The sequence below is a fragment of the Argopecten irradians genome, chromosome 7 (assembly GCF_041381155.1).
Source record: "Argopecten irradians isolate NY chromosome 7, Ai_NY, whole genome shotgun sequence".
Taxonomy (NCBI): Eukaryota; Metazoa; Mollusca; class Bivalvia; order Pectinida; family Pectinidae; genus Argopecten; species Argopecten irradians.
Window position 1 is genome coordinate 17,603,282 of NC_091140.1, and position 23,264 is coordinate 17,626,545.

General features: G+C 36.4%; 1 protein-coding gene across 1 annotated transcript; it reads left to right on the top strand.

The window, feature by feature from the left end:
- On the top strand, positions 1-23,264 carry LOC138327735 (proton-coupled amino acid transporter 2-like). The gene is made up of 10 exons (XM_069274073.1): positions 1-159; positions 3,178-3,462; positions 6,665-6,755; positions 7,318-7,406; positions 8,259-8,354; positions 9,893-9,977; positions 12,128-12,403; positions 12,820-12,998; positions 19,638-19,810; positions 21,242-23,264. Exons 2-10 carry the CDS (start codon positions 3,197-3,199, stop codon positions 21,547-21,549), a joined length of 1,563 nt encoding a protein of 520 aa, XP_069130174.1. The 5' UTR covers positions 1-159; positions 3,178-3,196; the 3' UTR covers positions 21,550-23,264.

The following is a 23,264-nucleotide window of genomic DNA, read 5'->3' on the forward strand; positions in this document are numbered from 1 at the left end:
TTAGAACGCGATCATGTGACTGGATACCCAAGTCAGATAAAAGTTAGGTGTTGAGGTAGGCAGCAAACTGATGGGTACCCATGACATATAGCTGTATATTCGTCTGAAAACATGACAAAGAAGTGGACGAAGAAGACATAACAGTTCTCCTTTTTGTTTGTAAGTGTTGCATCCGTTCCGTGCTCGGATTCATCAGTTTGAAAAATGGTGGTGACTCATAACACAGTAACATGTGACTGACACTTTTTACTGTAGCTGCAATATATTGTAGCTCAAAAGACTTTAAGACAGAAAATAGTGTTGTCTTTAGAGCTACAATTGGTGCCTATTACTGCTAATGGAGCAAAGTAATGATTATGCAAACCATTATAAAACGTTTGTTTGCATTTTTATCGTACTTGTTTGATATCGCTTACCTACTAAGTTAGACAATAAAACTGAACCACATAAAATATCAAATTCTCATCGAGGCATTATTTTTCTACGTAATACATATGGAGGTCTTTCTGAAGGGTATTTATACAGCAAGTCAACAAATTGTGAATTTGACGTCTTGAGAGCGGTACGGTATATATCAAGAATAGTAGTTATGTTTGTTTTGGACAAAAATAATATGTAAATGCATGTATACACATAAAATAATTGGAAACCTACGAAAAAGTATAGAAAAAACTGTGCCCGAGTGATTTTCGGAGGCAGCGCTTTTGTCCTAGGGGCTTATGTCCGGGGGGGCTTATGTCCGTGGGGGCTTTTGTCCTACACTCACGGCACATAGGGACCAATTTGTACCCGGCTGAAAGGTATAGTAGCTAGGCCGGGTACGTATATTCGTTCGTTTTTTACTGCAGTACTGCCATGTACTGTAACAGTTAAAGATTATTAGATCCTTGTTTTCTGACTGTCATGATTTAGTCAAGAAAGTGTCAAAATAAACAATTTTATGCCTTTCGACAATTGATTTACATTTTCTTATAAAAGTGATGGGTTGGGTTAAATGCAAACAACTTTTTTTGTAAAATTTGCAGTGACATATCTATTTCTGCAGTTTGACCTGTTGCTGATTGTCAGATTGATACCTGTTATAAAGGTAACAGTCTTAAGTGTAACAAGGATAGCTCTTTATAATTAAATGTTGTGAACATCCACAGGCTAGCAGGTGTTGTTTGTAATCTTACAATGCCTGTCACTGATATGGGTGGGTCTTCACTCTGACTGTTATTAAGTGTCTGGTGTTTGAGGCATTGTGATTTGGTTGAGTGGACATGATATATATATATTTAATTACATAGACTCTAGACTCTACAATTATAAAGATGTTTACATGTATACATAGGTGTATACTAAATAGTTTATGGCATCAAACTCTTAAAATTTAATTAGGAATCAATTCTCAAAACAGGATTGATGATTGAAATAGAAGACGTTGACCATGTTAATTTTAATTCTTAGTAGTTATTTGTTAACTTGGATTCAATTGTACAAGTGCATTTATTGTAGACATTGATAGTTATAACTTTTTATAAGTATACATGTATATGTATGTGTGTCTTACTTATCAAAGTACCAGTGTAAGTTTACCTGGGTACACCAAATGGTTGGAGATGTTGGTATTGAAATTAAACAGAATGGATAAAAAGAAACACCGGCATGCAGGATTAGGAGGTGCTTGGTTGAGTTACAATTATGAGCAATACATATATTAATATGATCCAATTAAGGCCAGAAATTATTATATCAACAATAGTGATCTCTGATTCCTAAAGTCTCTTGCAGTCTATAGCATTTGACATTTTAATTGAAAATTGGAGTTTTAGTCCAAGGGAAATAATCAGATTGTATACTATAGCATGTGATATCAATTTTCATATTTCATGGATAGAAGTAGGTCATACAGATAAAGAAAAACATCTATATTATGTAGGTTACATCTTTGTATATAGAGCAAATACATGTAGTATTACTATAACTGGTATTACATATCAAGATATATACTTATGATAAAAAGAAACTAAATAGTTCAGAAAGTGCTAGGTGGACTATGCATGTTTTTATACACACCTCTTTCATTCTGATCTATCAGACTTTACTTTCCTTTATTTCACTTCTTGGGTACGTACTCTTTTAGATCAAAATGTCCAGCTTTGAATTTCATCAACACTCCTTAACTTCAAGGAATTTTTTTTCTAAACTTAAAATTACCCATAGGAAAGTATTACAATAGTTATAAAAGGTGCCTTCCTTAAAATCTGTAATGCTTTCCTTATCGAAACAAAGATAAACCTTTGAAAGATTGGTCTTCAATAGAAATTATTAATAATTTAATAATCACACATATAATATGCCGGTACTTGTTTGCTCAAAAGAATGACTCGCACCCGTAGCATTGGTTTTTTTTCCGGTTGACAGCACATACCCTAGTTATATGTTTATGTAACATGATCAAGTACTTTACCATAGAGTATGTGTTCACATAGCTAATAAATGGCATGTAGATATATTGATCATTATATACAAACAGATAAATACAAAGCCCAATTTTGGTGTGTTAAATTTGGGCTTTTTCATGCCAAATGCCAAATTGGCCAAAATATGACCACATCCAAAATATCTCAATTGGCAATGACCCTATATTAGCATAGTCAAATTAATGTTTCTAGTAATTAAAGTTCAAAATGTGAAATTAAAAGTCTCTAGATATGAAAATACATTGTATGTTGTTTTTAATAGCTTTGAAACTTTTTTATTCAATTGCAATTAATATTATGTAAATGTCTTATTGAATTTTAGAATTAATTCAGTGGTATCCGCTTGAAATAAATATATTCATTTCAATAATTGGATATTGAAAAGAAAAAATATGGATAGCTGATATATATATAATTACAAGTTATAAAATCAGGATAGCTGGTATATATATGATAATAAGTTATACACTAATATCAATATTTGAGTTTTCAAATATTTTCCTAATTATTTACTTAAATGAAAGGTATAAATATGGAATTTCCTGTTTAATTATTTCATTTAACATATTTGTACAATATAGGTGAAGTACATTATTTAGTAAGGTATTAGCCACGTTATGGATATGTATTTGACTCAAACATTTTAGGTTTATTGATGTTCATGTCCCTTCAAATGAATCATAACATTGGAATTTTTCTTTGAAATTTCCAGAACGTAAAATTATAAAGCCATGGCTAACAACGAACCCTGTGAAACAACAGCTCTCCTAGCTGACACACAGCCACAAGAACCTCGCATGGAGACTGAAACGCTCCTTGGAAATGTTCGGTCAGGAATCTCAAAGACGAGGAAAAAAGATATACCAGAACCAATAACCTCCCTTACTTCACCGACTTCTATAGAGGTGGAGATTGATAATGGAGATGGCCAATACATCACCCAGAGTCTGAGTAGTCTACAGAACAGCGGCAAGACCCCGCTAAGTCTACGTACATCGTAAGTATAAACCAGTTTATAGTACATCGTAAGTGTAAACCAGTTTATTGTACATCGTAAGTATAAACCAGTTTATAGTACATTGTAAGTATAAACCAGTTTATAGTACATCATAAGTATAAACCAGTTTATAGTACATGGTAAGTATAAACCAGTTTATAGTACATCGTAAGTATAAACCAGTTTATAGTACATCGTAAGTATAAACCAGTTTATAGTACATGGTAAGTATAAACCAGTTTATAGTACATCGTAAGTATAAACCAGTTTATAGTACATCGTAAGTATAAACCAGTTTATAGTACATCATAAGTATAAACCAGTTTATAGTACATGGTAAGTATAAACCAGTTTATTGTACATCGTAAGTATAAACCAGTTTATAGTACATGGTAAGTATAAACCAGTTTATAGTACATGGTAAGTATAAACCAGTTTATAGTACATCATAAGTATAAACCAGTTTTATAGTACATGGTAAGTATAAACCAGTATATAGTACATGGTAAGTATAAACCAGTTTATGGTACATCGTAAGTATAAACCAGTTTATGGTACATGGTAAGTATAAACCAGTTTATAGTACATTGTAAACATAAACCAGTTTATAGTACATGGTAAGTATAAACCAGTTTATTGTACATCGTAAGTATAAACCAATTGATAGTACACCGTGAGTATAAACCAGTTTATAGTACATGGTAAGTATAAACCAGTCTATAGTACATTTGTAAGAATAAACCAGTTTATAGTACATCGTAAGTATAAACCAGTTTATACTACATCGTAAGTATAAACATGTTTATAGTACATGGTAAGTATAAACCAGTTTATAGTACATCGTAAACTTGTATAAACCAGTTTATAGTACATCGCAAGTATAAACAAGTTTATAGTACATCGCAAGTATAAACAAGTTTATAGTATATCGTAAGTATAAACCAGTTTATAGTACATGGTAAGTATAAACCAATTGATAGTACACCATGAGTATAAACCAGTTTATAGTACATCGTATGTATAAACCAATTTATAGTATATTGTAAGTATAAACCAGTATATAGTACATGGTAAGTATAAACCAGTTTATAGTACATGGTAAGTATAAACCAGTTTATAGTACATGGTAAGTATAAACCAGTTTATAGTACATCATAAGTATAAACCAGTTTATAGTACATGGTAAGTATAAACCAGTATATAGTACATGGTAAGTATAAACCAGTTTATAGTACATCGTAAGTATAAACCAGTTTATAGTACATTGTAAGTATAAACCAGTTTATAGTACATTGTAAATATAAACCAGTTTATAGTACATTGTAAGTATAAACCAGTTTATAGTACATTGTAAGTATAAACCAGTTTATAGTACATTGTAAGTATAAACCAGTTTATAGTACATCGTAAGTATAAACCAGTTTATAGTACATTGTAAGTATAAACCAGTTTATAGTACATTGTAAGTATTAAACCAGTTTATAGTACATTGTAAGTATAAACCAGTTTATAGTACATTGTAAGTATAAACCAGTTTATAGTACATGGTAAGTATAAACCAGTTTATAGTACATCGTAAGTATAAACCAATTGATAGTACACCGTGAGTATAAACCAGTTTATAGTACATCGTAAGTATAAACCATTTTATAGTACATTGTAAGTATAAACCAGTTTATAGTACATTGTAAGTATAAACATGTTTATAGTACATGGTAAGTATAAACCAGTTTATAGTACATCGTAAACTTGTATAAACCAGTTTATAGTACATCGCAAGTATAAACAAGTTTATAGTATATCGTAAGTATAAACCAGTTTATAGTACATGGTAAGTATAAACCAGTTTATAGTACATTGTAAGTATAAACCAGTTTATAGTACATTGTAAGTATAAACCAGTTTATAGTACATTGTAAGTATAAACCAGTTTATAGTACATTGTAAGTATGAACCAGTTTATAGTACATCGTAAGTATAAACCATTTTATAGTACATTGTAAGTATAAACCAGTTTATAGTACACCGTGAGTATAAACCAGTTTATAGTACATCGTAAGTCTAAACCAGTTTATAATTGTAAGTATAAACCATTTTATAGTACATTATAAAATATAAACCAGTTTATAGTACATTGTAAATATAAAGCAGTTTATAGTACATTGTAAATATAAACCAGTTTATAGTACATCGTAAGTATAAACCATTTTATAGTACATTGAAAGTATAAACCAGTTTATAGTACATTGTAAATATAAACCAGTTTATAGTACATTGTAATTATAAAGCAGTTTATAGTACATTGTAATTATAAACCAGTTTATAGTGCATTGTAAATATAAACCAGTTTATAGTGCATTGTAAGTATAAACCATTCTAAAGTAACTATTTTCCTGAGATACAAATTTTCCCATAATGTTTTGAATGTTTAAAGGCCCACTACCTTTCCAAAACGGCTTTTACTAGTAATTTTTAAAATGGGAATGTAAAACGATATCAATAACTTTATAGAGTCGCAAAATTTATTAACTTATCGTTACTAGCACACTTATCATCACATTTTGAATAATTTAATTAGAATGAATAAATTGTTAATTTCATAACGCAGGTTGTTTTATGTTTCCCACCATCGTCCTAAATGCCGCATGGTAGTTGACTATCACTGTGCCAGACGGCAAAACAGCAAATTGACTCTCCACTGTTATTGTATATTACGCAGAAAATCTTGCATATGTTTGGTGTTGTAAACTCATTTTAAGCCATTGATATATATTTTCTTTTGTCACAAATGCTTTTAAGAAACCTTTAAAGTTTGCTCCGAAAACGTAGTGGGCCATTAAGTGTTGCTAACAATTGTGTAAAACTGAATTATAAAATACACTACCTATACATGGTTTAAACTAGTGTGCAGTATTTGCATGTATAATTGTGACAGATTGAAGTAAAATGTGAAAGAATATCAAACAATTTTCTTCACTACAGTGCTTGTCACAGAACTGTAACTATGTATCAATGTTGCAAGTCCAAACTAGTCTGAGCCTTATGTGAATCACAAACCATTTCACATTATTATCATAGCTGAATTGAATTTCTATATTTTTGTAAAAAAAAAAAAATGGAAGGTCAAGGTCAAGTTTATAAGGACTTAGATAATTACTATGTTGTTATACTTTTGATAATGTCTGTGCTCTTTTATTAACAGGAATCTCGCCAGTTTGATGCATTTACTGAAGGGAAATATAGGGACAGGAGTTCTGGCCATGCCGTCTGCTTGTAAATATGCTGGACTATGGGTATGAGTCTCTTTCACCAAGTGATGTCATAGTATTGTTGTCTTAATGTCATATAATTGTTATGTGTGTGCAGGCTGCCCTGCATAAGATAGAGATTTCTCTAGACAGAGATTAAATGAATCTTACCTGGGTCCGTCAAGTGGACAATGATATCTCAACCCGAGTGAAAGATTTTGGCAGGTCAACCCGAGGCTTGCCGAGGGTTGCATTGATAGTCAAAATCTTTCACTTGGGTTGCAATTGAGATATCCCTGTCCACCTGACTGGCCCATGTAAGATTAATTTTCTCCCATACGGTTACTTAAACGAGAAATGGTTAAAATTCAGTTGACATGAACGTCAATACTGAAGCTGTCAAACGATCAACAAGCTTAATGATATGTTTGACAACTTTTTAGAAGTCTTTCCCTTAGGTTGAGGTTTACCTGCTGTCTCACCATAAAGGAGGTGAAAGATTCTAGTAATCTTACGCTCACAAAGCAAGTTTGAACATGAAGTTGGTGCATGATTAATACTAATTAAATTAGGAATGTGTAGAAGGTGTTTGGTTGATGTGTTACAGGCAGGGCCAATAGGAGTTTTGGTGATCGGGTTTATAGCTACACACTGTATGCACATTCTGGTCAACTGTAGTCGAAGGCTATGTAAAAGGTATGTATGTATTTATAGCTACACACTGTATGCACATTCTGGTCAACTGTAGTCGAAGGCTATGTAAAAGGTATGTATGTATTTATAGCTACACACTGTATGCACATTCTGGTCAACTGTAGTCGAAGGCTATGTAAAAGGTATGTATGTATTTATAGCTACACACTGTATGCACATTCTGGTCAACTGTAGTCGAAGGCTATGTAAATGGTATGTATATATATCATACTAAAATAACATTCAACATGATTGATATCGCATCCATATATTATTTTATTACTCTTGTTTGGCCATGATCATGTGTATAGACTATCACTTTACAGAGTTGTCTCCTCTTGTGAGATTGTGACGTCATGTTTTTATTATCAGTAATTAGCATAAGTAAACCGAAATACGTTGTACTTTTTAGAGAATAGAAAAGATGTAATTTTCACACACAAACCATTTATGTACCGTAACTGCTACTCTCAAGGGCAGATAATTCTTTTAAATGCATTGGTGAAATAGCAAGTTCATGTACTATTTGAACCGTTTGATTACAATTGCACCTCTGTAGATATTGATGTTTAACAATGTAAATACTGTAATATTTCCTACGTATTGCCCGCAGGCTATACAATTTTTTACATCAGAAGATGCTTCATGCAGGCTATCTTTCGATGAGGGCATCTGTGGAAACTATTACCAAATTTGAAAAATATGCGGGCTATATATACATTTTACAACCCTCTTTTATTTGTCAATATCATTATTATGATGTGCTACTAAAATTATGTAATGAATTTAGCACTTATCTATGTAAACAATCATGTATCATTTTATCGTTTAATAAATCCAATCTACCACCCACAGGACTGCGGGTCTATCATCACTAGGGTATGCTGAGATTCTGGAGGAAAGCATGAGGACAGGTCCACAAAAACTACAGAGATTTCATAGGCATGGAAGGTAAAATATTTGTATACATCAAAAGTTTATATTTCATAGTTATGGAAGGTAAAGCTTTTGTAGAGACATGGAAGTTACAGATTTTGTAGATAAAAAATGTAAAGATTTCATAAATATAAATTAGATTTGGATTTCAGCTGTATCAAAGGTAAAGATTTGGATTTCATAGGTATCAAAGGTAAAGATTTGGATTTCATAGGTATCAAAGGTAAAGATTTTGATTTCATAGGTATCAAAGGTAAAGATTTGGATTTCATAGGTATCAAAGGTAAAGATTTGGATTTCATAGGTATCAGAGGTAAAAATTCTGTTTCATAGGTGAAGATTTCACAGAAAATAAAGATTTGGATTTCATAGGTATCAAAGATAAAGATTTGGATTTCATAGGTATCAAAGGTAAAGATTTGGATTTCATAGGTATCAAAGGTAAAGATTTGGATTTCATAGGTATCAAAGGTAAAGATTTGGATTTCATAGGTATCAAAGGTAAAGATTTGGATTTCATAGGTATCAAAGGTAAAGATTTGGATTTCATTGGTATCAAAGGTAAAGATTTGGATTTCATAGGTATCAAAGGTAAAGATTTGGATTTCATAGGTATCAAAGGTAAAGATTTGGATTTCATTGGTATCATAGGTAAAGATTTGGATTTCATAGGTATCAAAGGTAAAGATTTGGATTTCATAGGTATCAAAGGTAAAGATTTGGATTTCATAGGTATCAAAGGTAAAGATTTGGATTTCATAGGTATCAAAGGTAAAAAATTATGTTTCATAGGTGAAGATTTCACAGAAATAAAAGATTTTGATTTCATAGATGTAGAAGGTAAATTAAAGATGCTCCACCGCTGACAAATGATATTTTTTCACTATCAAAAACACGAGCAGACGATTTAGTATTTTGCTTCAGTTACAAAAGTTACTTACTTCACACCATTACCACCATTGAAAAGTTTGAGATTCTAATTTTACTTCAAGTTAAAAATATGAAGAATAATTAATTGCATCCCGAAAAAAATCAGTGGCACTATATCCTTTATGGAATGAAGTACTCATTGAGCATGCACCAAAGGCGAAATAAATTATTTCATATTATTTTCTGTGTTAATTATGCATATATATACACGATTAAACACCAATTATTGTTTATATGTCGGCGCTGGAGCATCTTTAAAGATTCCATAGAAACAGATTGTAAGGATATATTGAGGTGTCAGAAATCAAAGACATTGAAGGCAAATATTTCATAGACAAAGCAAGGAAAGTTTAGAGGTTTCATGAATATCAAAAATCAAGATTTCTAGATGTTACATGTACCGTAACAAGTTCATAGAATACATAGTACTTGTAGTTTTCATGAACATCATGTGTTAGAATTTCAAAGATTACATGCACAAAGACACAACAAGTTCATGTATGAATACCACATGTGATGATATTACAGCCAATTCCGGTAATGATTACATGTACCAAACATTGGTATACAGAGTTCACCTGTGTACAGATATAGTAACCACCGCTTCATTCATTATTTTACAGATACACTATCAACGGTTTCCTACTTCTTACACAGTTTGGATTTTGCTGTGTCTACATTTTATTTGTCGCCCAGAATGTTAGACAGGTAAGCTAAGAATGCTGTTAGAGGTTTTTGGTATTTTTCAAATTTAATTCAGCTTTGTGATTTCTCTGAAAACTACAAATACTAGACGCTTTTTAGTGGACTGTTAAAGTAAATACTGGCACTGATAGTTCTGAGTGGCCGAGTGGTAAAGATATTTCAACATATTACCACAAGCCCTCTACCTCTGGCTGCTGGTTGGTGGTTTTTCTGAGGGTACTCCAGTTTTCCTCCACCAATAAATCTGACCCTGGCTGTTAATAGGACATTGAACCTATCAAACTAAACCATGGTTCATGGAGAATTATTGCAGTAATAATGAAAGAAAATGATTTTGTTTGATCAAATTACATGATGTTCAACATTTTGTTGAATGTTTTTTACCTGGGATGAAATCAAGTGAACTATTCTAAACGCCTTTTGTCTATCTTTGTCTCTCATGCACATGCGTTGTATGTCCATTTACAATTTACATTTTCGACTTCTTGTCCAAAACTCCAAAAAATGTTTCGATGAAATTTTGCACAAACCTTCTAAGGTATAAGACCAATCGAAATTGTGAATTATATGTTCTCCCACCAGGTGGCTGTGGGAGGGGCCAAAAGGGGTAAAATTGACTAAAATTTAAAAAATCTTCATTACTTACAGATGTGATAGAATCAAATACTTTTCATAGATAGAAAGGTCATAAGGTCATTTACAAAAATTGTAAATTATATGACCCTGGGGTCTCCTATTTCCCCCTGGGGAGGGGGTTTAGTTTACTATAGTTTATATAAGGAAAACAGATTTTTCAGCATTATTTGGTCATATGTTATAAGAAAGGAGTCAAATATTGTCAGAATCATCTGACCCAAGGGGCCATAGGGGCTAGGTCAAAAAGGGTCAAATAGACCAAAACTTCAACATCTTCTTCTGAAATTCTGGAAATGGTAGAATCAAATACTTTTCATAGAAGGAAAGGTCTTAATGTCCTTTACAAAAGCTATGAATTATATGACCATGGGGTCTCACCTTTCCCCCTCGGGAGGGGGTCAAGTTTACTATAGCTTATATAGGAATATCACATTTCTGAACATTATTTGCTCAATTTTCATAGGAAATGAGTCAAACTTGATTAGAATTATTAGCCTGAGATATAGGATTTTAACATCCATATCGGTCTTCACTGATCCCCTGGGGGACCAGGAGGGCGGGGCCAAACAGGGTCAAAATGACTGAAATTTCTAAAATTCTTCTTCTGAGTTCACAGGTTTGATGGAAGCAAATACTCTTCAAAGATTAAAAAGTCAAATTTATAAAATCACTGATCGACTTCAAGGGCCAGTATATAGTGTTTATATGTCTATGTTCAATTCTATATCCAAATTCAGGTGACCGTTAAGGCCCATGGGCCTCTTGTTTTACATTGGAAGACACAAATTTGATGTCTATACTTTGGATGAAAATAAAGCTATATGTAACGACTTAATGCCTACATCAGCCAAGGTCAAGTGGCCCATACAGATACATGTGACAGTACACGGACCTCTTATAAAGCTGACCTTTTTATAGTTGTGAGGACCCGACCGTGAGTCCTCGCTATTTTAGGGTTCAAAGGTGAAAAAACCATGCGGGTCCTCTAGTGGTTACATACTTAACTACATACCTAATAGGCAATTTGTAAAGGTCACGACCTTTGTATTAACAACCAGGTCATTATCTCTTATATTTTAATTCTGGACTTGTACTCCATGTTGGAAAATTATGTACATCTGTTTGTCTGTTATGCATAAAAAGCTATCCTGAAATTTCTGAGAGTTTAGGTAATTACCTTAGGTATTCAAATATTTAATCTTTGCTAGCCAAGGAGGAAGAGGAATATAGGCAGATTTTAAGCCTTGGGTTACAAAAATGATATTGTTTGACTCCCTGTTAAAAAACCAGATGGCTCTAAATTACTTAAACTTTTGATTGCCTGTTACATAATACAGTTAAGACCATGCATGAATTCCACATCAGGCAGTTGCCAGTTTCTGACTGTAGGTCAGTGATTTTTCTCCAAGTACTATATTTTCCCACCATCTCTAAATCCTGGCTTATCCTTAAGTGACCCTAGTTATTAATAGAGCAAAAAACAAAAGCAAATAATATCTTTGATTATTTATTTATAGGTGATAGACTCATTCCATCCTGACGGTCCTGATGTAAAAATCTACCTCCTCGTGTCTGCAGGACTGCTTATACCATACAGCTTTGTAAAGAATTTAAAACACCTGGCACCATTTTCCACGTTTGCCAACTTGTTGGTGATTGTTGGCCTCGTGATCGTGTTCCAAGAGCTGGTCCAGGACCTCCCTGATGTCAGCGTTCGTCCTGCTATAACACCAATCGACAAACTTCCACTTTACTTTGGTACTGCCATGTTTGCCTTTGAAGCTATTGGGCTGGTAAGTTAGAAGGTCAAGGCCATTAGCTTGATAAGTTAGAAAGTCAAGGTAATTGGCTTGGTAAGTTAGAAGGTCAAGGCTATCGGGTTGGTAAGTTAGCAGGTCAAAGCCATTGAGTTGGTCAGTTAGAGTTTAAGGCCATTGGAATGGTAAGTTTGGAATCCAGATCTTCAAGCTAGTAACTTTTGTAGTAATATCGTCTGACTATTTTAGTAATCAAAGCTAGTTTTTCTGGGATAATTTGTTATCTGACATGTGAAACCTTTCAATTTTAAGCAACAAACCAACTTATCTCAATTTATTTGAAGATGACAGGACACCAAACCACTGAGATTATATTGTATTTGACAAGCCCCTTGGCTCGAGAACAAGATGATAAATTGCTAAAAACAATGCAAATGACCTTTGTTCCCCAGGTGATGCCAATAGAAAATAAGATGCGACACCCGGAGGATTTTGGAGGTTTTGCTGGTATCCTTAACCTTGGAATGACCTTCGTTGTCTGTCTTTATACAGCCATGGGTTTCTATGGTTACCTGAAGTATGGTGATGACTCAAAAGGCAGTATAACCCTAAACTTACCTAGTAAAAATTGGTGAGTAATTTATGGAGATGTAAAAATGCATGAGTACCTTTGGAAGAAAGAAGAAGTACATACCGGTATGTACCATATTATCTAGACAATAAGCCGCTCCTGTGTATAAGCTGCACAGGCCTTTTTTACGATTTTTTTCAGGTTTTGTAGACATATAAGACGCACCGTTATATAAACCGCACTCAAAAGTTAGGCCCATGTACCAACGTAACCATCTATATGTGTATACGATCAATCTCTAATGAAGTACGGTAATGCTTATCGATTGATTAGAATCACGAAAACTGTCTGTAAACTTGTGCTGTAAATATATAACAAATAAAACTCACTATGGTGTAAATATCTTTAGCAAAATGGACTTGGTCATGTTTCTGTTTCGTTGTTTACTCTGCCATTACGTAAGCCTACTTGTGTGTAAACAAACATGGCGGCCGTACGAATTCACGCTTACTCTCTCTCATATTTCAGCATGCGGGTTCCGCTTACTTTCTTCAGTATGCATAAGAGTTTATTTTATCCCCATTTTGATATATTTCGCATATTAATTATATTGATGTGTAAATGATTACTGTATTATCAAGGCTTGCATCATTTCCCTAAAATTGACTCTGTTTAGTGTTCTCTGTCAACCTGCAATCCCATGATGCAATTCACCAAGCCTTATTTTTGTGAACTTTGAGATATGATTTCGCTCATATTTCAATACACTGGTAAAATACTTTCATCAGTATGCATAGAAATGTATCAATCGACTTCGTTTAGAGTGTTCTTCCACTGTTTGTTAACTAGGTATACTTCTGGATTATGACCATGCGGTGTTTGCCGCTGCAGAGATCGATTGAATGATGTTTTATATGACTGTTTGATGCTTATAACATAGCTATAATGTTTTATATGACATGTAATTCACGCGTATAAACTTGATTACTGATTATTTGATTGAAATCGCATTAACAGGATTCCGAGGAATACACATGTTGACCGTGTGTAACATGTGCGCAAGTTAGCAGTCATTTAGAAGATCATTTTCTTGCTGTCTGTGGACATTTCTTTTTACGAATGAACATGCATCTGATACATAATTATTTTCATCTTAAATATATTTTCATTGCATATTTTATCTTTTAAACACTTTAACTGTGATTTGTCCAATGTATAACTTTACAAAACTGGGGAGTAAACTTAAATTTTCAAATGTGAATCACGATGCAATAATGCAAAAACATTGTCAGATTTTTAGCTCACCTGGCCCGAAGGGCCCAATAGGGGAGCTTATGTTATGGCGCGGCGCGTCCGTCGTCCGTCCGTCCGTCGTCCGTCCGTCCGTCCGTCCATCCGTCAACATTTCCTTTAAATCGCTACTTGTCATAGAGTTCTGCATGGATTGTAACCAAATTTGGCCACGAACATCCTTTGGGGAGGGGGGAACAGAACTTGTATAAATTTTGGCTCTGACCCCCTGGGGGCTGGAGGGGCGGGGCCCAATAGGGGAAATAGAGGTAAATCCTATAAATCGCTACTAGTCATAGAGTTCTTCATGGATTATAACCAAATTTGGCCACAAACATCCTTGGGGGAGGGGAAACAGAACTTGTATAAATTTTGGCTCTGACCTCCCGGGGGCCGGAGGGGCGGGGCCCAATAGGGGAAATAGAGGTAAATCCTTTAAATCGCTACTTGTCCTAGAGTTCTGCATGGATTGTAACCAAAATTAGCCACAAACATCCTTGGGGGAAGGGGAACAGAACTTGTATAAATTTTGGCTCTGATCCCCCAGGGGCAGGAGGGGCAGGGCCCAATAGGGGAAATAGAGGTAAATCCTTTAAATCGCTACTAGTCATAGAGTTCTGAATGGAATGTAACCAAATTTGGCCACAAACATCCTTGGGGGAAGGGGAACAGAATTTTTTATTAATTTTGGCTCTGGTCCCCCGGAGGCAGGAGGGGCAGGGCCCAATAGGGATAATAGAGGTAAATCCTTTAAACCGCTACTAGTCATAGAGTTCTGCATGGATTGTAACCAAAATTAGCCACAAACATCCTTGGGGGAAGGGGAACAGAACTTGTATAAATTTTGGCTCTGATCCCCCAGGGGCAGGAGGGGCAGGGCCCAATAGGGGAAATAGAGGTAAATCCTTTAAACCGCTACTAGTCATAGAGTTCTGAATGGAATGTAACCAAATTTGGCCACAAACATCCTTGGGGGAAGGGGAACAGAATTTTTATTAATTTTGGCTCTGGTCCCCCGGAGGCAGGAGGAGCGGGGCCCAATAGGGGAAATAGAGGTAAATCCTTTAAATCGCTACTAGTCATAGAGTACTGAATGGAATGTAACCAAATTTGGCCCAAACATCCTTGGGGGAAGGGAAACAGAACTTGTATAAATTTTGGCTCTGACCTCCCGGGGGCCGGAGGGGCGGGGCCCAATAGGGGAAATAGAGGTAAATCCTTTAAATCGCTACTTGTCCTAGAGTTCTGCATGGATTGTAACCAAAATTAGCCACAAACATCCTTGGGGGAAGGGGAACAGAACTTGTATAAATTTTGGCTCTGATCCCCCAGGGGCAGGAGGGGCAGGGCCCAATAGGGGAAATAGAGGTAAATCCTTTAAATCGCTACTAGTCATAGAGTTCTGCATGGAATGTAACCAAATTTGGCCACAAACATCCTTGGGGGAAGAGGAACAGAATTTTTATTAATTTTGGCTCTGGTCCCCTGGAGGTAGGAGGGGCGGGGGCCCAATAGGGGAAATAGAGGTAAATCCTTTAAATCGCTACTAGTCATAGAGTACTGAATGGAATGTAACCAAATTTGGCCACAAACATCTTTTTTGGAAGGGGAACAGAACTTGTATAAATTTTGGCTCTGGTCCCCCGGGGGCTGGAGGGGTGGGGCCCAATAGGGGAAATAGAGGTAAATCCTTTAAATCGTTACTAGTCATAGAGTTCTGCATGGAATGTAACCAAATTTGGCCAGAAATATCCTTGGGAGAATAAGAACTGAGTTTGTATAAATTTTGGCTCTGATCCCCCAGGGGCAGGGCCCAATAGGGGAAATAGAGGTAAATCCTTTAAATCGCTACTAGTCATAGAGTTCTGAATGGAATGTAACCAAATTTGGCCACAAACATCCTTGGGGGAAGGGGAACAGAAATTTTATTAATTTTGGCTCTGGTCCCCTGGAGGTAGGAGGGGCGGGGCCCAATAGGGGAAATAGAGGTAAATCCTTTAAATCGCTACTAGTCATAGAGTACTGAATGGAATGTAACCAAATTTGGCCACAAACATCCTTTTTGGAAGGGGAACAGAACTTGTATAAATTTTGGCTCTGGTCCCCCGGGGGCTGGAGGGGTGGGGCCCAATAGGGGAAATAGAGGTAAATCCTTTAAATCGTTACTAGTCATAGAGTTCTGCATGGAATGTAACCAAATTTGGCCAGAAATATCCTTGGGAGAATAAGAACTGAGTTTGTATAAATTTTGGCTCTGATCCCCCAGGGGCAGGAGGGGCAGGGCCCAATAGGGGAAATAGAGGTAAATCCTTTAAATCCCTACTAGTCATAGAGTTCTGAATGAAATGTAACCAAATTTGGCCACAAACATCCTTGGGGGAAGGGGAACAGAATTTTTATTAATTTTGGCTCTGGTCCCCCAGAGGCAGGAGGGGCGGGGCCCAATAGGGGAAATAGAGGTAAATCCTTTTAAATCGCTACTAGTCATAGAGTACTGAATGGAATGTAACCAAATTTGGCCACAAACATCCTTTTTGGAAGGGGAACAGAACTTGTATAAATTTTGGCTCTGGTCCCCCGGGGGCTGGAGGGGTGGGGCCCAATAGGGGAAATAGAGGTAAATCCTTTAAATCGTTACTAGTCATAGAGTTCTGCATGGATTGTAACCAAAATTAGCCACAAACATCCTTGGGGGAAGGGGAACAGAATTTTTATTAATTTTGGCTCTGGTCCCCCGGAGGCAGGAGGGGCAGGGCCCAATAGGGGAAATAGAGGTAAATCCTTTAAATGGTTACTAGTCATAGAGTTCTGCATGGATTGTAACCAAAATTAGCCACAAACATCCTTGGGGGAAGGGGAACAGAACTTGTATAAATTTTGGCTCTGATCCCCCAGGGGCAGGAGGGGCAGGGCCCAATAGGGGAAATAGAGGTAAATCCTTTAAACCGCTACTAGTCATAGAGTTCTGCATGGATTGTAACCAAAATTAGCCCACAAACATCCTTGGGGGAAGGGGAACAGAACTTGTATAAATTTTGGCTCTGATCCCCCAGGGGCAGGAGGGGCGGGGCCCAATAGGGGAAATAGAGGTAAATCCTTTAAATCGCTACTAGTCATAGAGTACTGAATGGAATGTAACCAAATTTGGCCACAAACATCCTTTTTGGAAGGGGAAACAGAACTTGTATAAATTTTGGCTCTGACCTCCCGGGGGCCGGAGGGGCGGGGCCCAATAGGGGAAATAGAGGTAAATCCTTTAAATCGCTACTTGTCCTAGAGTTCTGCATGGATTGTAACCAAAATTAGCCACAAACATCCTTGGGGGAAGGGGAACAGAACTTGTATAAATTTTGGCTCTGATCCCCCAGGGGCAGGAGGGGCAGGGCCCAATAGGGGAAATAGAGGTAAATCCTTTAAATCGCTACTAGTCATAGAGTTCTGAATGGAATGTAACCAAATTTGGCCACAAACATCCTTGGGGGAAGAGGAACAGAAGTTTTATTAATTTTGGCTCTGGTCCCCCGGAGGCAGGAGGGGCGGGGCCCAATAGGGGAAATAGAGGTAAATCCTTTAAATCGCTACTAGTCATAGAGTACTGAATGGAATGTAACCAAATTTGGCCACAAACATCCTTTTTGGAAGGGGAACAGAACTTGTATAAATTTTGGCTCTGGTCCCCCGGGGGCTGGAGGGGTGGGGCCCAATAGGGGAAATAGAGGTAAATCCTTTAAATCGTTACTAGTCATAGAGTTCTGCATGGAATGTAACCAAATTTGGCCAGAAATATCCTTGGGAGAATAAGAACTGAGTTTTGTATAAATTTTGGCTCTGATCCCCCAGGGGCAGGGCCCAATAGGGGAAATAGAGGTAAATCCTTTAAATCGCTATTAGTCATAGAGTTCTGAATGGAATGTAACCAAATTTGGCCACAAACATTCTTGGGGGAAGGGGAACAGAATTTGTATTAATTTTGGCTCTGGTCCCCCGGGGGCAGGAGGGGCGGGGCCCAATAGGGGAAATAGAGGTAAATCCTTTAAATCGCTACTAGTCATAGAGTTCTGCATGGAATGTAACCAAATTTGGCCACAAACATCCTTTTTGGAAGTGGAACAGAACTTGTATAAATTTTGGCTCTGGCCCTCCGGGGGAAGGACGGATGGGGCCCAATAGGGGAAATAGAGGTAAATCCTATAAATTGTTACTTGTCTAAGAGTTTTGCTTGGATTGTTACCAAATTTGGCCATAAACATCCTTTGGGGAAGGGGAACAGAACTTGTATAAATTTTGGCTCTGACCCCCTGGGGGCAGGAGGGGTGGGGCCCAATAGGGGATTTAGAGGTTAATATTAAAATTCCTTCAGAAAAGAAACAATGAACCTGTATTCAGAACATTACTTGGCATTACAAACCAGGTGAGGCGATACAGGCCCTCTGGGCCTCTTGTTTTAGCTCACCTGGCCCGAAGGTGAGCTTATGTCATGGCGGGGCGTCCGTCGTCCGACTGTCGCCTGTCCATCTGTCCGTTGACATTTCCTTAAAAAACACTACTAGTCATAGAGTTCCGCATGAATTCTAACCAAATTTGGCCTGATACATCCTTGGGGGAAGGGAAACAGGGTTTGTATAAATTTTGGCTGAGACCGACCGGGGACAGGAGGGGCGGGGCCCAATAGGGGAAATAGAGGTAAATCCTTTAAATCGCTACTACTAACTAGTCATAAGGTTCTGCATGGATTCTTACCAAATTTGGCCAGAAACATCATTGGGTGAAAGGGAACAGAGTTTGTATAATTTTTGGCTCTGACCCCCGGGGGGCAGGAGGGGCAGGGCTCAAAAGGGGACAAAGAGGTAAATCCTTTAAATCGCTACAAGTCATAGAGTTCTGCATGGATTCTAAGCAAATTTGGCCCTTCCTTGGGGGAATGGGAACAGAGTTTGTATAGATTTTGGCTCTGACCCCCTGGAGCAGAAAGAGTAGGGCCCAATAGGGAATCAAGAGGTAAATCTTTAACATTCCTTCAGAAAAGAAACAATGATCCTGTATTCAGAACATTACTTGGCATTATAAACCAGGTGAGCGATACAGGCTCTTTGGGCCTCTTGTTTATATTTCTTTCAGTTAAACCTACACTTTTAGAACCATAGCTATTTTTATTTGCAATTTAATGTTGCCTATATAGTGAATCTTATATATGTTGTAGCCATATTTATTTCTTTTATTGATATCCATCCTGATATTCACTTTTCCAGGTTGTTTATATCCAAAAACCTGATGTACGTTGTAGTCATCTTTATTTCCTTCATTGACAACCTAATATTTACTTTTCTAGGTTGTTTATATCCAAAAACCTGATGTACGTTGTAGTCATCTTTATTTCCTTCATTGACAACCTAATATTTACTTTTCTAGGTTGTTTATATCGGTAAACCTGATGTATGCCGTAGCCATCTTTATATCCTATGGCCTACAATTGTATGTAGTGATTCGAATCATATGGCCGGTACTAGAGGCTAAGATCAGCTCCAGGAAGACAAAGATAATATCGGAGTACATCTTCAGGACAGCGTTGGTGCTCGCTACATGTAAGGACACTACTCTAATTATGTCTTTGAATTTACAAATGTACTTACTATAAACCAAATTTTTTTGCGGGAACTAGATTTTGTGATTTATTACCTATTCAATGGCATTTTACGTCGATTTAATTTCGCAATTTAAACCCTTGTTTATTTATATCATCATGATATTCATATTTATCCTCATAATTAAATTTACTAATGGTAATCTCTTCAAAATTTCGATTTATTTTTGAACTGAAAATGATGACAACATTTTTTTTAGCTCACCTGGTCCGAAGGACCAAGGTGAGCTTATGCCATACCCTGGCATCTGTCGTCCGGGGTCCATCCATCCATCAACAATCGACTTCTTCTCCATAACCACTGGTCGGATTTCAACAAAATTTGACTGGCAGCATCCTTATGGGCTACTGACTTAAAATTGTACAAATGATGGAGCTGACCCCCCATGGACTTGAGGGGCGGGGTCAAAAGGGTCAATGAGGCTATTTCCATATGAATGACTTCTTTTCTGAAAATGAGCATGGAATAACACACATAATGCAATGGTAGCATCCTTATATGGTGTTGATTCAAAATTGTACAAAAGATGGGGCTGACCCCTCTGGGGTCTTAGGGGTGGGGTCAAAAGGGGTCAATTTGGCTATTTCAATATAAACAACTTCTCCTCTGCACCTAAGCATTGGATAGCACTCATAATGCAATGGTAGTATCCTTATAGAGTGGGGATTAAAAATTGTACAAATGTTGGGGCTGATCCCCTGGGTGCCTGGGGGGTGGGGTCAAAAGGGGTCAATTTGGCTATTTCAATATAAACAACTTCTCCTCTGCACCTAAGCATTGGGTAGCACTCATAATGCAATGGTAGCATCCTTATAGAGTGGGGATTCAAAATTGTACAAATGATGGGGCTGACCCAAGGGGGCCTGAGGGGCAGGGTTAAAAAGGGGTCAATTTGGCTACTTCCATATAAATGACTTCTTCTTTGCAACTAAGCATGGGATAGCACACATAATGCTATGGTAGCATCCCTATAGGGTTGGGATTCAAAATTGTACAAATGATGGGGCTGACCCCCTGAGGGCCTGAGGTACAGGGTCGAAAGGGGTCAATTTGGCTACCCTATTTCATATAAACGACTTCTTCTTCGCAACGAAGCATGAGATAGCACTCATAATGCAATGGTAGCATTCTTATAGGGTGGGGATTCAAAATTGTACAAATGTTGTAAGAGTCTTTGTGATAATTACTAAAAAAACCAGATGAGTGATACAGGCCCTCTGGGCCTCTTGTTCCTTTAATTTGCCGGCTGATAAAGTAAATTCTTCAGCCAATGAGAAGGCTTGTTACAAGCAGCATTGAATTAATGACACATGCAAAACATTATTACACTGGACGTCATGCAGATTATGTGATATATATATTATATTACAGGTGGAATATCCATGGTAGTTCCCCACCTGGATCTGATGATCTCATTGGTCGGCTCCCTAGCCAGTAGCTCCCTAGCTCTGATGTTCCCTCCTCTTATAGAAATCATCACATACTCAGCCGAAGGGGAGCGTATATCTGTGTTCACGGTTATAAAAAATATCCTCATCATCTCGCTGGGGGTCATCGGATTTGCCACAGGAACATATGCTGCCATGAATGAAATAATAAAGACATTTAAAAACACGCCTGGTTCTAGTGTGGGATCGAACGGGACGATGACAGTAGGTCTAACGTCGATCTACAGCTGATTGTATCTGTTTAGTGCTTTCTTACCTATCTGTGATAACAGACTCATTATTAGTTTTATTTCCGCTCATTTATGATAGCACTGATGTCACAGTCATATTTTATAGTCATAATTGTTTTCCCGCTCACAGATTGGATGGAAAAATTAATTCACTAAAAGACACTTGTTTGTTTACTGTGAAACTATATTATTCTAGATTAATCCCTAGCTCAGTTTTCGTTGCTCACAAATCATGAAAAAATGTCCTTGTGTTTATTTTTACTGTTAGAGATACTTATTTCATTGCAATGTAAATTTGGATGCCAGTGAAGTAGTTTGTGTTCAAAAGGAGTTTAAGATTTTCATGACCTAGTTTAGCAATGATGTGCAATTATGATTATATAGACACACATACCATTATGTGACTTTAAAAGTGAAAGTGTATACGTACTGTAGCTTTGCTTGCTATATCAAAACCATTATGTATGTAATCACATGATAATGGAAAGGATATATACATGTTTGTGGTCTCTTCTAAAAGCTAAATGTACCACAAAAACTGGAATGCTTTTGTAATAAGTATATCCTCCTTAATCACCCTTTAAATGACTAGTTTTTGATTGTGTTTTTCATATTTTGACTTTAGCTAAAGTTGGCTTTGGTAAGGTACTTGTATATGATTTTACGTTCAGTTTATTTACCAATACAGATCTAAATAGAGATCCTCTGCACAAGGATAACGTATTGAACAATACAATGTACTAATGTACAGTGACCATTTTTAAACCTTTAACTTATTTTAGATTTTGTAGATGGATAGATTTTTACAAAAGAATCAGACAAGTGATAGGAATTCCTGAATGGTCAAATCTGTTTATAGGATGGATTTTACTGCAAAACCCCAAATCTATGAATACAAAATTATACCCTAAAGTTACTTTTAATCATTTGGGAGATTTTTATTTGTTTATTTGTACTTTTCATTACATGGACCAAGGGAAGCAACTCATGCTTTTTGAGTTATGAAATATTTTAGAAGGAAAAAATTTGAATAACTTTATATTTTGAATTGCAATTGAAATATGTACGTTGATTTTGTTTGTTTTTGTTACGGTTTTCACTTGTACAGTTTGTAAGAATACACTTTGTTTGTTGAAACTTTGGTTTCATATATGTATTACAGCCTGAGTTACTCGGATTTCACACCTGGTCAAGACGTGTTTGGGATTTTGTTTAAAATATAGTAAGAATACACAAACATTCCTAATATGGAGGTTTCGAGATGCCAAAACAAAGCGAATTACATACAATTTACCGTCGATTAGTCCCACCTTATGGTGATTGTGACGTCATCATTTGACATGAATTTGTGACGTCGTAATCACCGAAATGTGGGACTAATCTATGGTAAATTGTAATTTATCCATGTCATCTTGGGATCCTGAAATCCCTGTATTGTTTTGTTTATTCAAATTGTTGAGTCATATGTAAACATTTATTTACATACTTGTCATTATTTGTCTTATTTTGAACAAACATTTATGTCTTAAAGAATCCTGATAATGAGTTAGAGACCATGAATGTAAAACTTTGTATATTGGAGATCAGAAAATTCATATCTCTACAATGATTATGACTGTAAACATAATTATCCCCTGCCCAACGAAGTTGGCGGGGGATATACAAATGGGTTACCGTCCGTCCGTCCGTCTGTCCGTCCATCCGTACGAATGGTTT